Source organism: Eulemur rufifrons, chromosome 29 (assembly GCF_041146395.1).
Source record: "Eulemur rufifrons isolate Redbay chromosome 29, OSU_ERuf_1, whole genome shotgun sequence".
In the NCBI taxonomy this organism is placed as follows: domain Eukaryota; kingdom Metazoa; phylum Chordata; class Mammalia; order Primates; family Lemuridae; genus Eulemur; species Eulemur rufifrons.
Window position 1 is genome coordinate 97,920,417 of NC_091011.1, and position 14,102 is coordinate 97,934,518.

Genomic DNA, 14,102 nt, shown 5'->3' on the forward strand with positions numbered 1-14,102 from the left:
ATTCTTTCAGTGAGATGCAATTTTTTTAATGCCCGTCTAGATAAGATAAGACATTGCACAAATGAAAACAACTCGAATTTGTGCTCTCTAAACAGATGCTTCCTTTGTGCCTGTGGTTCTTTTGGCTTGGTGTTGAGGGAAAAAGTTGTGGAAGACAGTGATATTCTATTGTTTCATCCTGGAGCAGGAGAATTGTTTCAGCCTCTTCCCCCTTCCCCACTTCTGTGAGCAGTGCTCGGGCCCACCTGCAGGCTCATGTTCAAGGTTTCCATTGTATGGACAGCACACTGTGGACAGCCACCTTCACACTCTCACCTGGCCAACCAGCTTCCCAAGTTTTCTCTGTCTTTCCTTTCAGACTCACTCATTTTTTTGTTTGAGTCCTTCTAATTGGTGATTCAGTTTTCCAGATATTTTATTACATTTCCCATGCATATATGCTTTTTTTTTTTGGCCTAACAACACAGACATAGAATTTGAAATGGGTAGTTCTCTCATCCTCTTCTTCTTACCATGGCGCCGATAGGGCTATTTTACGCTGGGCTTCCCTTTTCTCACGGGAGCCACTGAGAAGAGAGTCACAAGGCTGAATTTCAGGATCACATAGTGCTGGATGTAAAGAGTAATGCAAAGATACAGCTCCGTGAAGCCCTCTTGCACGAGTCTGTCCCTTGGTGGCTATTTCCTTATTACTAAAGTGGCATTTGCCTAAACACTGCCTTCAAAGCAGGTCACCCTGGGCCCCAAATTTCTGGTGCAGGAGTCTCAAGGTCTCTGGAAGCACCAGATTGTTGGGATTTAAGTGCTGTTGTTTATTTTTGTATCTGGGTTCTTTTTCTCTAAATAATTCTAAGTCTATTGTGATTTTCTAGGAGTTCGTCCAGTGGGCCAGACTGGTGGGGAAGCAGTGGTGTCCGCCACCCCACTGTCCCCCTTTGCAGGCTCTGTTCCAGCCTCGGTCCCCCAACCTCACCTCCCCACTCCACTGCTCGGCGTTTAATGTCTTCCTTTGCTCGGGTCTCTCACTGTTACCTTTAGAGGGATGGTTTTAAATGCTGGTCGTGGAACATTTAGCCACACAGGGCGCCAACTGCCAGAAGTTGCAGGTAGAGGAAAGGGACAGGAAATACGGATCTCACCCCAGCCCCACGGAGTAAGCCACCACGTTCCACGTACTGGGAGGCTGGAGAGGAATGATGCTGACATGTCTTGAACTGCCATCTTCTCCCTCTTTCGGGCGTCCCCCAAATTCTCATCATTGCATTTATGGAATGGGGATTAATCTTCTAGCTTAAGAATTTAAGAGAGACATCCAAGATTTGGGGATTAGGAGGAGTTTTGAAACACTATTTCGGGTTTTTTCTTCCCTTTTGAAGGCCATACTACCCCTAACTGCCCTCTTGCAGGGACTCCTTGTCGACTCCTCTCTCAGAAACTAAGAGGTGCACATCAGATTGTCAGAGAGGCAAGAGTTTGCCCAGTGAAGCCTAAACTGGCTTCAGTATCACAACCCACTGAAGATGCACAGTGGGATTTCTCGTGGGCCCCCTGCCATGCTTTGCAGGGAACTCCAGCAGCACCTGGGTCTCACTGGCCTGTGGGGTCCAGCCGACTGTGTTTGATGGTCTCCAATAACCAAGGTGTCCTCATTAGTGCTGTGCTATATTTAGTGAAGCTGGAAGCCTGTGCCCCTAATTTAATCACAAACCAAGTAGCCATGGAGATGACATCCAGCCTCTGGCTGCCCTATAAACCATTGCAAATGCTAAAAATAAAATAAGCAGGATATGCAAATGACTTCCTAAGTAAATAAAAGACTTGGCCTCCAGGTGTCTGGATTAGCAGCTTTTGGTTCACTGATGTTTGTCAGGATTCACAGTGATTTGAAAAATATCATAGTCACAGCCTTTGTCCTAATGCTTGTTCTTTTTGTTCTTTTTTTGGTCTGTTTCAGATATATCAACACTCCTATACTGGATATTATGTCCTGAGCAAAATTCCTCACGGGTAAGTTTGTTCTTTCATTTATTTTTTAATTAGAAATCTGCAGAACACAGTGAATGGTAGGTCAGTGAGGAGCTGTTTAACACTGAGGCAGGGAACCAGGGCATCTTGGGTGCTGACAGCGAGAGGTCCTGGCAGTGCTGGGACTTCTGTGCCCCTGTGGGCAGCTCCACTAAGGGTCCTGCCGGTGTGTGAGGCCCCCTTCCTAGAGCAACTCTGCCCACCTTCTGCTCAGGAGGCTGAGGTGCACCCTTGAGGTTCTCCCTGTGCTTTGTGGTTATCTCAGGTGTGGGGGGTGGCCCTGGGACGCCCGGGGGGTTCCTGGTCATAGCCACACTAACATAAGGGGAGCCTGTCTCATTCTACCACATGTCATCAGAAACCCAGAACATATTTATGGGATGGAGGTAAGCTACTCTGATCACGAGTTCAGCGGTGCCTTGGGAAAGGGGCTGTGTGGGTGGGTCCATGTTGGCGAGGGGCACTAGAGCTGTGCTCCACTCCGTAGCCCGGAAGGGCGTGTGTTCATGTTTATGGTCTGTTCTGAGCTTAGGTGTGCCCACAGGAGTGAGGTCTCAGCGCCCACTTCTGATCGGCCCACCCAGGCTTTTATGCTGTTTCACAACCTCAGATTTCACTAAGCTTATCCAGTGTCTCAGAAACACGTGATCTGGGACCCTAAAGCTTGTGTTGAAGGCAACACGTGAGGGCAGGTGTGGTTTTAGTTTTCAGTGCTGGGCGGCCATCGCCCATGTGGCATTCGGGTAAATTTCCAGTAGCTTCACCTTTGCAGTCCAAGGGCAGGGAAGACACTGGCTAAAGTTCGGCGAAGCCATGTGTCGAGTCAGACAGAAAACAGCCGCAGAGCTAGGGAAGGCCAGTGGAGATGACTGTGTGTAGTCTTTGTTTTTGTTCTTTCTTTCTCCGCTTCCTCTTCCTTCTCCCTCCTCCCCTCTCCACCCTCACACTGCCCCCTGGCCTTGTGGTTGCTGGTTTCTGTCATCACACCTCCAGGACATCAGGCGCTCAGGAAAGGTTTGTAGAAGTTCAACTGTGCTGCTGTTGATGTAGGCGCTTGGGAATGTTTCAGTTGAGGCATCCTAATTTTCCCAAGCAAACTTAAACAAACAGCAGGAGTTACTGAGAAGTATTGTTATCACAGCACGAATGTTTACAGCTGCTGCTGCTTTCTGCTAGGCCTAGGTAGGATATGGGCATGTCCCTGGAAAACAAGCGTGGAGAAAATAATTTCACGTGGACTTCGACAGAGGGAAGGTGCTTGCAGACGTGCCGCAAACTGTGGCCGATGGTTTCTGTTAGGGTATTAGGAAATCAAGCCCAGAGAAAGTGAAGATGGCCTACGAGGCAAAGACAAAGGATCCACAGGCATTTTTCACTACATGTGTATTTGAAATAGGAACCTGAATGTTCTTCGGTAGAGAGAGATTATTCTGTCCTTTGTCAAGCAGATACGCATCTTCAAAGGTCATCCAGGCAAGAATACAACATGCCTTGAGAGTTACCTACCCCTTCTGGGAACAATAGAATCTGTGTAGATGATGGATATCTCATTCCATCATATGTAAATTTGTAAAACTCAAAAGACTGACAGCAGTTTATGCCCAACACATTGTGCTGTGATTTTACCGCATCAGTCAGAATTTAGGAGAGACAGATTTTTAGAACTTGACAAAGGATTTCTTAAACCTAAAGGAAGATGATCTGTGTTGAAAGCTCAGTTTCCACGCTTATGTCCCTGGAGCCTTGGGCTAATCCTGCTGTTAGAGGATACCAACATAAAATGAGCTTCTTTCAGCATTTTTAAAGTAATGGTTGTAGTAGTCCTTGCCATCATTTATTGATTGGCTTTCATACACCTTTACCCCTGCTCGACAACCTTGCAAGCAGAGCATTCTTACCCTCATTTTAAGTAAAAGCCCCAAGATGGTGCCACCTGCCCGACATCCCGTGGCTGCATGCAGTAGAGCTGGAGTCCCCACGTAAGCCTGGCTGACTCCGAAGCCCATTAGCAATCCCTTTGGATTAATTCAAATTAAGATCAGATTTCACAATGCAGAGAATAAACATTGTTGCTATAAAGATCGGATTTTTCGTGAAGTGCTAGTTTAATTCTTTTCTAAGGATTCTTACACGATGGCAAGACGTGGTGAATGACCTGTTACATCTACTGGAAGAGATGTGCCACTTCCAGGGACGCTGGGCCAATTCATATGGCAGATGAGGCCGTCGGTGCCCCGCCCCGTCACCGTATGAATTGGCCCAGCCTCCCTGGAAGTGGCACAGCCCAACCTCCCACCTCTTCCTCTTTGTCATAAGATCGTTTATGGGAAATTAATCAATTAATTAATTTCACATATCGTCAAAATCTTATTCATAGTAACAAGACAGTTTCTGAACTGTTGACCCTTGAGTCCTGGGGCTTTTGCAGTTCCGCTGTCAGCAGGAGCTTAGCGACCCTCCGCAGTCCCGGGGTGTGCTCCACCAGGTGGCAGGAGAACAGCACAGCTGAACGTTGAGGCTTAGGCTACAGGTGGGTTCTGGATAGAGAGGAAAGCACGACTGTCTTTTAGTAATAAAAATAAGTCTTTATTGAAATATTTAAATTTACATTATTCACCTGCAAAAAAATAAAAGTAACTTTTCTTGATAATTCTGACGACACAGATCTATACTTTTTTCACTAATTCTCACCTTTCCTTTCCTCACTCCTTCCCCTAATTTCAAGCCCGAGGCCATTCACTCAATCTTCAGGATGGGATTATTTGTCCTTTATAATTCGATTGTTTTTTTCTTAGCTTCAGGCTTTCCAACTCCTCACAGAGAAGGGTTGAATTCATTTTTCAGTGTCCTGTGATTTCTGGTTTCCTTCCTTTTGCAAATGGCAGGAGAGACTGTGGGGAGGGTGTTCCCCTGCCTGGCCTGCTTGCATTTCCCTGATCCGTGCTGTTGGCCTCCCTCCTTCCATATGTATCTGGAGCCAGGTGAAATTCTCTTTGTGCCAAATGGCTGGAGTTACAGTGAGAATCCCAAGACAGCTGAATTTTTATATATTCAAAGATCTAGTACCTAAGGGTAGGTTTGTTTGACTTTCACATACCAAGTTTCAAAAAATTGCAGTCTTAAACAGAATTAAAGCTAGTTGTTTGTAACATAACATGTTTCACTAAAAGTTTTTCAGAATTTTAATAAAATAAAGCTATCTTCCACAGTAGAGATTGTAGCCAGCTCAATTTCTCTTCCAAAAATCTGTTGTGTTTTCATACAAGTTTTTTTTGCAGACTTGGCTGCTGCTTGACATTTTCCTGGCATAACTTTTTTCTTCAATTAGTTTTGTCTGTGTGTGTGTGTGTGTGTGTGTGTGTGTCTATTTATTTGCAAATAATATGTATATTATTATTTAAAATGTATATATTATTTAAATAACATTATTTCATAATTAAATATTGTATATATTTCTAATATGTCACATCATATCCATCAGGATTATTCTGAAAGTCACATGGACTTCCTTCTATCACAGAAATCAATTTTAAGAAAAATTGGTCACCTCGCTTTATTACATAGCATTGACATTCTGGGGGTCTGGCAAACTCAGAGCAATAATGGAATAGAAACTGATAAGTATTCCAAGGCATTCTTTTTTCCAGGTCATCTTCTAGGGACATTGTTGCCCTAACTTTTTTCACCTACTGATATTTTTCAGGCACCAAACAAAATCGCATAAAAAATTGTATTCCTGTAGAATTGTAGTTGGCTTTTTAAAGCCACATTCTGTATCTGTGAAAATAACGAACTTAGACCTAGCTTCCTTCTGCCTGGAGTTATTCCCTCACTTTACAGACTGGGAGGCAGAGGAGCGTTCCTTTGGAAAATGAATTTCTAGGTCGAGAACAAAGGCACCACGTGCCCTGCACCTTGCCTGACAGCGTGGTGCGGGCTGAGGACTTCAGCCCTGCAGCCACAGGGACCTGCATGTGAGCCCCATCCTGCTCGGACTCCGGGCTGTGTAACCGTGAGAGAGTTGTTCAACTTCCGCAGGTCTTAGTTTCCATATTTTTTGAAAAGATGATAATAACATTGCCCACCCATAGTCTGGTTGTGAGAATTAAGTGAAATGACAGGTGTGAAGCACACAGCAGAGAATTTCGCTTCTACTGAGGTGAGGGCTTAGTTCTCGATATTGTAGTGCGTACCCAATATATATTTGCAGTCTTGTAATTGAATATTGTTAGACTTTACTTTCTAGCCAACTCAAAGCCTTTCTAAGTAGAGGAATAATATAATATACAATAATACAATTCTCTTTAATAATTTCTCTAAGCAGAGGCTTGTTCTGTGACACTCAGGTAATTATAATGCCTATGTAATTTTAATTTCCCTCTTAAAAGAGGTGTCCATTGCCTCAACTATCTACAATTCTCGACACTTAATAAATTCCTTTTTTGTCTCATCCCTTTATGACCTACTACAATTCATATTTAAGGTTTCCGATGGAAGCAGAAAAGACACTACATCAACAAATATTTATTGAAATACTATAGTGAACAACAAAAGCATGGTTAGTCTCCTTAACAAGTTCAAAATCTTGTTTAAAAGGCAAGCCATAGACTTATTTAACAATTTATAATAAAGTGCCTAAAATGAGCATTTTAAACACTTGAGCACCAAAGAAGGAAGAGCTGTGTGCATCACTATCAGAGACAATCTCAAGAAGGAAGTTTGACTTGAGCTGAGCCTTCGCATGGAGTAAGGTTTTTTTGGTTTGTTTGTTTATTTTTAGTAGGTGGAGCTAGGAGGGAGATATTCTAGGGTGGGTGAAGCTTGACCTTGGCGATGAGCCAGCACGTCCTGGAACTAGTCAGGCACCAGGCCAGGCTGGAGCTGGGTATTCACATAAGACGCTAGCTGGGAATTCAGAGTTTGTGCCATACCCCCGAAAGATACAATCCTGGGCACCATAATTCTGAAATGAAATTCTGAAAGATCAAAATCCTAAAAATATAATTCTGGAAAAAAGAATTCTAAAAAATTCTTTCAAAAGACATTTTATTACATTTTTAAAAGGAAATTTATTTGAGAAACATATAAAAACATGACAGAACATTCCATAGGGTGACTTTACAAAATAAAATAAGCAGTAATGACGTAATATTTTTGCAAGCATAGACATTCAGGTATACTAATACTAATGACAGTCACAGGAGGATAACAGTTATGAGCAGACAAACCACATTCATAAACAAATAGGTTAAAAAGAAAAATGTATAGTCTTGCCCACCTCATCCACTCAGTCTCACTCCCTGATCCCCTCTGGAAACACCCTCACAGACACACCCAAAATAAGCTTTACCAGGTTTCTAGGTGTTCCTTCAGCCAGTCAACTTGACACCTAAAATTAAGTCCACAAATTCACCGCTTGTCAACTTGGCACCCACACACATCTCCTTGAACCATCCTTATTATAATTTCCAAATAAAGACAATGATAGCAAGATGATAGCAAGATGATACTTCCACCTGACATGGTGCAACTGACATGATGCATACAACCGGGAACTCACTCATCCTTTCCCCAGAACTCAGCTTTCAGGATTTCAACATATGGGATTTTAATCTTACGGGATTTTGATTTTCTGTACTTTAGACTTTAGTTAGGGACTTTGGTCTTTCAAGATATTAAAATTTGGGATTGTGGCATTCAGGATTGTGTCTTGGGATTATGATTGGCACTGGGTAGGGATGGATGGGGTTAGGATGTGCTAGAGTGTAGACGATCTAAGCCCTACCCCAGTGTGATTGGTCTGTACAATAAGAACACACTTTGAGCAGAAGAGAGATGTGATGAAAATGGTAGGCTTCAAATAGTTTTATGCTCATGTATAGTGTAGACTGAAGAAAAGGGAAGATCAGAAGCCTGGATTCAGTTAGAGGCCAGTCTGGGGTGGGGTGTGGGTGATGGGGGCACAGAACTTGGGAGAGCTCAGTCCATGTAGAAACCACGCTGATTGGGATTATGGGCTGCTGATGTTCGCTTAGAAAATGAAGACAGATTTCAAGTGTTTACATTCCCTGTGCCTCTAATTAAATCTTTGGCAGCCTGTGTCCACCTGCGCATTGAGCCTGGTACATGAGAAGGTTCAAAGTAGCGAGCTCAGGGGGGCAGCGGTGAGAGTTCCCAGTGCCAGTGGTGGTGCCCCCAAGGCTGAGCACGTTCCTTTCCAGCCCCTTGTCCCCAGCGTGGGTGTCCAGGGCCCCTGCTGCTGCGCACACAAAGACACACTTTGGCTCGGCAGAGCAGGCTGCCTTCATGGCTGCCAGAAGCTGCGTGACTAGGATTGTTTGTGTACCTTGGGGAGGTACCATCGTGAAGCCAGAATGCAGAAGAAAGAGATGTTCTTAGAATGTCATTTTATGTGTCTTCGATGGCATGAAAGGAGAATGCCGCTGTTATTTGGCATGCATGGATTTTCAGAACCATGGACAGCTCACGCATCTACCTGCAGAATTTGGTCTTAGCTGTTCTCCCCTTCCTTCTCCCTACCCCTCCTTTTCTCCTTCCCTCCTTCCCCCTTCCCTCCCTCCCCCCTTCCCTCCCTCCGCTGAAATCCAGACTCTCAGTGAGCATTTCCATGCTTTGCCATGACTCTAAAACATGGACTTTAGTGTCAAAGAGATCTGGGAATAAATTCCCAGCCAGCCTCTTGACCTGTGTAATCTTGCAGAAGTTGCTTTGCTTCTCTGGACACTACACTGACTCCATATATAAAATGCCTACTCCTAGGGTTTATGTAAAGGGTATATGAAATACTGGATGATAATGAGATAGTATATTTAGGTGCCTACTTTGGTGTGTAGAAAGTACTACAGGCTCTATTCATGGTGGACACCAAGACCTTCCATAACATGGCCAAATCTAATCACCCTTCCCCACAATTTCTGTACATTTTGGGCAGAAAATAAATTTCCTTCTCAGTGCTAATGCTGATCAGTTGCTAATGGCTTCCTGGAGCTCTTAGTTTAACAGCAGACTGCCACCGTGCCCGGGCTCTGTAGGAATGCGTGTGCCTGCAGGGAGTGAAGGGAGAGGGGCACCTGTGAGGCTTGCACTGCCAGTCCAGCCTTCTAGGAATGGCAGCGAGGCACTGTGTCCAGCCGCTGCTCCCAAACACAGAATGTGTTTCCGGGTGTCCTCACCTTGGCTGGTTCCTCCCCACCCCCACCCCCACATACATACAACAGAAATTTCCTGTTCAGTGTGCATCTTGTGCCCAAATCATTCTGATTCTTCAAGCACCAACTTTAAAACCTCTTCCTCTAAAAATCAATCCTTCTCCAACTCCGTGAACTTCGAGAGCAAACATTACTTCTCATTCAACACTATAATTGATTCTTGTGTTAAATTGCTACTTAATCTTCCTAATATAATTTTTCTGAAGAGACTGTTTGGGAATGTTTTCAATATGCATTTATCACCTGACCTATTACTCTCCATCATTCTAAGACGCCAGAGAGAGAATGTCGATGGGCGAGGCTTTGGCCGTGCCTGTGACACTGGCGGCTGTTGGGCAGGACGACGGTTTGACTCTGCACAGCAGTGATGGCGTGAGAGGCTGTACCCACAGGTCTTGTGCTCTGTCCCCTGCTGCAGCTCTCAGCAAGCAGGGGACAAGCCTGAAGCTCCATCAGCCACCTGCAAAAGGAGCCCATTTCAGCCATTCTTTTGAATCATGTATTGTCCCAAGCACTTTTGTAGCAAGTCTAAAAGATTTTCAAACAAACAAATCTTTTTGAAAATGAGGTGAAAATACTCAGTTCATCATTTTCATCAGGCTCCTTGTTTATCCCAAACTCTGCATCCACATCCCTTGTTCTGGCGCAGAGGTACTCGGTTGGGTGGTTGGTTGAAAGTTGGAGGAAATGAATTAAGTAACTGAGCCACGTGGACCAGCAAGAATATGCACACTTGAGCCCCACCCACGTGGAAAGTGCTAGAGTCTCTGAGGAGCAAACCTCGGGACAGGTTTAAAGTTCCTTAGGTGAGTTTAGTGCCCAGCCGGGGCCCTGCAGCCCCCTCCCTGCCTACTGCCACGAGGGTGACGCCTGGATTGTGCTGGAGCCGAGAAATGGCACTGCTACCTCTGGGAACGCCCCTGAGGTTTCTCCTGCAGCAGTAACTTCCTTGTCCTCTCCACACTCGGGGAAACAGAGGTGGGTCTCAGATTAGCAGTGTCCTTGGAGATGTACTGAGCGATACTCAGTGAGGGTGCAGTAGTGACAAAGGCTGCTCTCTGCTGGTCCCAGGCGACCCCCGTGAAGGGCTCCGGGAGGTTCACGTTCGTCCTGCTCCTGGGCCTCCCACGCTCACGTTCCCTGGGCCCCACCCAGCGGGATCCGGTCTTCACACTGCTCAGAGTCTTACGTTCGGGGAGCGATTGGTGCTGCAAGCAAACACGCCAGATGTTGCCAGTCTCTGGGTCCACAGTGGGGAGGTGGTTGTTGTTTGTTTTAATCTTGGCTATTGATGGCTTTCTCGTGTTGAGGAATCATAGGTCAGTTTCAAGTCACATAGAATCAGAGGTGCGATGTCACCTGCGGAAGGTCTGTTTCCTCCCTGGAGCAGCCTCTTCTTGTTCACCGATCTTTGTCCACTGAGACCTGGCAGGCTGAGCCCCCCGGTGGCTGGGCCTGGAAAACGCGTGTGCTGTGCTGTGCGTTCATGCTTGCAACACGAGCACCTGGCGTGTGCCGGGCACCGCACTGGGCACGGGGGCGGGCTGGGAAAGGCACACGTGTCTCTGGCTGTCTGGTTTATTTCGTTTGGTTTTTGTGTCACCTCCTCTCTTCTCTGTACTCGTACTGTCCCCAGCAGAGGGCTGGACACAAAGCCCCCACAGTGTTTGCGTTAGGGACCTCAAGGGCAGCCTTGACCTGGAAAGGGCGTCACTCCAGAACAGCGGGTGGCCCGTCTCTGCAGACGAGGGTGGAAAGAGCACATGCTGGCCACGTGCCCGTGATTACAGGCTCATTGCGGTGCAACTTACTTTTAATAAAATTCACGTTACAATGTATAGTTCAGGAGGTTTTGACAAATAGGTGTGATCACACAAGCACCCCCACAGCCAAGGTAGAGAACATTCCCATGAGCCCAAAATACTCTGCCGTGCCCCACCCGCCCCCGACGCGGCCACTGCCACATCATCCATCCACCAGTTTGTCTTTCCCAGACTGTCACGTCTGTGGAGTTGTACAGTATGTCACCTTCTGCGGCTGGCTTCGTTAGTGCAGTTGCCCTTGAGATTGCCCCCGTGTTGCTGCAGTGTCTGCATTCATTTCTGCTCACTGCTGAGGAGGGGTCGTGCATGGATGTACCATGTGTGTTTGATAGTCAACGTCTGATTGACATTTGAGTTGCTTCCAGTATGAATGATAGTGCTGTGAACGTCTGCAGGCAGAGTTTCACCTGGATGTGTTTTCCTTTCTCTCGGGGTGAATTCCTGGGTCTTACAGTAAATGTATGTTTAGCTTGGTGAGAAATTGCCAAACGGTCATCCAGAATGGCTGGACATCTAGAGCCCCAGCCCCCTTTTCTCAACTCACTGCTCGACAGAACTAACTCTCCTGACCCCTGTCCTCTCCCGGTCACCATGCATGGCTGGCAGAACCTGCCACGCACAGCTGTGGGGAGAAGCCTCAGGGCTCCGCACGCAGATCCGTGCCCCCAGCACGAGACACCAGCCCATCATGTCTTCCCTTCTCCCCGGGCAGCTGGGGCTTCACAGAGGATGGTGTCTGGCCTGCGGGAGCAGCTTCCTGACTGTGTGGTTGCTCGTCCCCACGAGGGATGGCTTTGCAGCCCCTTCTAAATGACAGGTCAGCGTTGAGGCAGTCAGTGGTGGGGCCAGCGAGGACATGAGAGGTGGAGGCAGAGCAGAAACACCTTCATGGGCCGATCTCGCCTCTGGGGCACGAACCTCGGGAGAGGTTGAGAAAGCCCAGGCCCTGCTGGCTCGAAGCCCTCCCTTCTTGGCCAGATTGCGGAGGGAACGATTCCCTTTCAAGAATCGTCCCTCTGGGTTGTCCACCTAAGGAAGGGCAAAGGCAAGACCAGAGCTGTGGGCTGGCCGTGCCTGTTGCTTCAGGGCTTCAAGAAAGAACACAGAGCCGCCCACACCGGCACAGTCTGGGAGCAGCAGCCTGTCTGCTGGCAGCTGGGTTCCCATCTAGGGACAGCAAAAGCCATAAGGCAGTTTTGCTTGGGAGGACATTTTAGGTTTTCAAACTTTCAGACCCATGCTTTTATTATAACTTGACAACACCGCCATGAGAAAGAGGGGCGAGCAGCGTTGGGCCTCCGCGGGGTGCGCTGGTTTGCAAAGCACCACCAATAGTCTGTGTTTGGCCTAAGTATTTCCAGAGCCACCCACTATGGACAGTATGGAAGAGGGTAAGCTGTGGTGTTTCTTCACTGAGAAGGCCCAGTTCCGAGGAGAGGCCCAGAAAACCCAACAGCACAGTATTCGGAGGTGATGACGCGATTGTGTAGAAAGCAGAGGCTTTCTGACTGCCCCAGCGGCAGCACAGCTGCAGGAAACCAGGCACGCGTGGGCAAGGCTACCGTGTGCACTGCCTGGCCACAGCACTCAGGGTGAAAAGAAGCCACACGGAGCCATGTTTCTGCTTGTCCAAAGGAGAAATTCATTTACCCCTAATCTGCAGCTCTGTCTTTTCTACGTCCAGCCAAGCGGATGAAGGAGGCCCAAGCTGGCGGGGAAGGTTCCACTCTTTAGGGTTAACCTTTTCATAACACAGGAAGTTTACGAAAGGCAACCATGTTCCCAATACTGATGCAAAGGTCAAATTTTTTACACCTCTCTCTGTACATCCTGATTCACCGCACCATTGCCCAAAGGGTCTATGGCCCTTTAGAAATGCTCAGAGGGGCTCTCAGGGCAGGGTGGACGTGCACGATTGCCACTTCCCAGGTGCCAGCCCCGCACTAGGTACGTAGACTACAGGGGGAACCTTGCTGATTCTCAAGGAATTTCCTGTGTGGTTGGAGAAACCACACTCATTAGAGAATGACTTAATTACCTTTGTCCTCCTATTAGACTCTATCAGAACTGTGCAATGTTATGTCCTAGAGTTATAATTTTAATCAGTATCTATAGCATGTGAGGCTAAAGTTCAGTCCCCAGTACCTACCTCTGTGCCACACCTGAGGAGACGCCCCTTCCGCAGGCTGAGCTACACCCAGAGCAGTGCTGTAATGACGAGGACCCCACTGCATGGCGGGGACTGCGGGGTCCTGACTGCGCGGGTGTTGCCCCATTGGTGTGGCCGCGCAGAGGCTGCTGGCCTTAAATCGGTCTGTCTGGAAGGACGGAGCCTGCTCCCCAGATCATGTCGGCAGCACCCCTCACTCTCAGCATGGCTCTGGTCCTGCCTTCCCGGTTTGCAGACGGGCAGCCTAAAGGGAAAGAAGGTGACTAAACCGAAGGCCACGAAGGCGTCCTGGGCCAGCGTTACCCTCGGGCTCCTCCAGCCAGGATCTGCGTGACTCCTGCAGCTCCAGCTGGGTTGAGGGTTTTCTCCAGGTACTAGAAAGCTTTCCCCAGGGCATCCTCACCCAAAGTAGCATGTGAATAACAAGGTTGTTTTGGGCCTTTTCCTAATGAGCCCCTACCTTAGACAGGATTAATATGAAAGGTCCAATATGCCTCAGACACCCAAAGGCATGGCACGGGGTGGGGAGGGGGGTCGAGGGGACAGTCTGCAGTCGGCACAGGAGGACGAGCGGTGAGATCTCACCATGGAAAAGGAGAGGCTCCTCTGCAGGCTTCAGACGCACCGGCGAGCGGCTCTCCAGCGCCCGGCTGCCGGGGAAGGCGCAGCAGCCGAGACTCGGCATCTGCATGGGCCCCGCTTTGCCCATTAGCTGCAGCATCTAAGTCGTTTTCCTCCAGAGATACTTTTCTTCTCTCCCGTTCACTGCTATTGTGCTTTCTGGTTTATTGCTTTTCGTTCCCTGCCTGAGCTGCCGGAGATTCAGCGTTGCCTGCTTCTCTGTGTTTCTCTAGT

The 14,102-nt window shown here is 47.6% G+C and overlaps 1 protein-coding gene across 3 annotated transcripts in view; it reads left to right on the plus strand.

Annotated features, from left to right (window-relative positions):
* Window positions 1-14,102, plus strand: part of DPP6 (dipeptidyl peptidase like 6) — a 643,862-nt gene that overhangs the window by 456,744 nt on the left and 173,016 nt on the right. For 2 of the 3 annotated variants that reach the window (XR_011231801.1, XM_069462595.1), the window contains exon 6: window positions 1,955-2,007. The exons of the other annotated variant lie outside the window; for it this stretch is intronic. Coding sequence is in view for 1 of the 2 variants with exons in the window: in XM_069462595.1 (XP_069318696.1) it covers window positions 1,955-2,007 (53 nt within the window). In the remaining variant the exon portion in view is untranslated. The remainder of the gene's footprint in view (window positions 1-1,954; window positions 2,008-14,102) is intronic. 3 annotated transcript variants of the gene reach the window in all.